We start from the raw sequence: 1,230 nt of genomic DNA on the forward strand, positions 1-1,230 counted from the left end.
GACTACCACTCCAGCATCATGCCCTTGCACGGTTTTGTGTACACTCGCGCGTTGATCTTTTTGCTGGGAACCATGGGACCTACTCGGAGTTTTGTCAAGAACGTCAACAGCCCGTTTGTCTATGCCCAATCCGTCCTGGGGGCGGCTCTGATTTCGGTGAGCCACTGCCGGGGTTTGTGGCCTGTCCCAACGTATCTGGTCTTAGTCCACGGATTGGGTAAGTTGAGTCTACGGGTGCAAGAAAAGTACCAGTCATGCCGGTATGTCAACGGTTCCCATCCACACAGAAGCCGCTGGATGAAGCTGAAGTACTGCAGTGAGGCAGGCGTCTCTGAACCATTGTGGAACCAAGCTCTGCGAGAAATGGGGTTCTGCACCCGTGCAGGGCAGGACTTGCCACCCAGTGCACCTCTGATCGGTTATCTTCCCACGGACACGATTGGAGGCATGTGGAGCAAGTACATCTAAACAAGTGGGGGTCTAGCTCTCGACCGATAACGAATCTATTCACCAAGAGATGCCGGTGATGCTAGATTGAGCCAGTTCAATACCATCCAGAAGCAAGATTCGAGAGCGGCACATGCTTCATTACTCCACCAGTGGCCGCAGTGGCTGGGCAGGACATGGTACATAGAGTCAGGAAATTGGTTTTATGTCATTAGGTGGGAAATGAGAGGCCGTAAATTGAATTGACTGTCTTACTTACGAAATACCTACCCCCCTAGAGCAAGCCCAGACCGTAAACAGTTCGGTGGCTCATCTTAACGCTTGTAGACAGTGCCAGTGTGGAAATAAGTTGCAAAGTTGTCGGGGGTGCGCACGTCTCCCGCAAGTGCATTGAATACGGTAATCCCGATGCAACAGCAGAGGAAGGATGGGGTATGGTCGAGCGACGCCGGGCTTCCTGGCTTCTGCAGGGCGTCTGCCCTCCGACTAAGAGTTGACCTTTTGAGCAGTGCCGTTGTATCAGGAATGGTTAAACAGCCGGTGCTGATTTGGCCCGTCCCAAACTATGCGTTGAATTGAGCAGCATCAGAGTCAAGATAACCCATGTTGGGAGTTTATTGGGCGCAGTCGATCAACTGTGTGACACAATCAACCGACGTGTTCAACTGATCGGTTGCTGAGCAGTAGTGCCACTGTGGAAATAAGTGGCAAAGTTATCGGGGGTGCCCACTATCTCCGGCAAGTGCATTGGATGCGGTAAGCCCAATGCAACAGAGAAGGGGC

At 52.4% G+C, this 1,230-nt stretch overlaps 1 protein-coding gene across 1 annotated transcript; it reads left to right on the plus strand.

Moving 5' to 3' along the window:
• On the plus strand, window positions 1-285 carry BO97DRAFT_325581 (uncharacterized protein; the record flags this gene model as incomplete). Its single annotated transcript, XM_025691306.1, has 1 exon — window positions 1-285. A coding segment is annotated over one exon (285 nt), but the record flags the coding sequence as incomplete, so codon positions are not given.
• Between the last annotated feature and the right edge of the window lie 945 nt (window positions 286-1,230).

This window comes from Aspergillus homomorphus, assembly GCF_003184865.1.
Source record: "Aspergillus homomorphus CBS 101889 unplaced genomic scaffold BO97scaffold_149, whole genome shotgun sequence".
Lineage (NCBI taxonomy): Eukaryota > Fungi > Ascomycota > Eurotiomycetes > Eurotiales > Aspergillaceae > Aspergillus > Aspergillus homomorphus.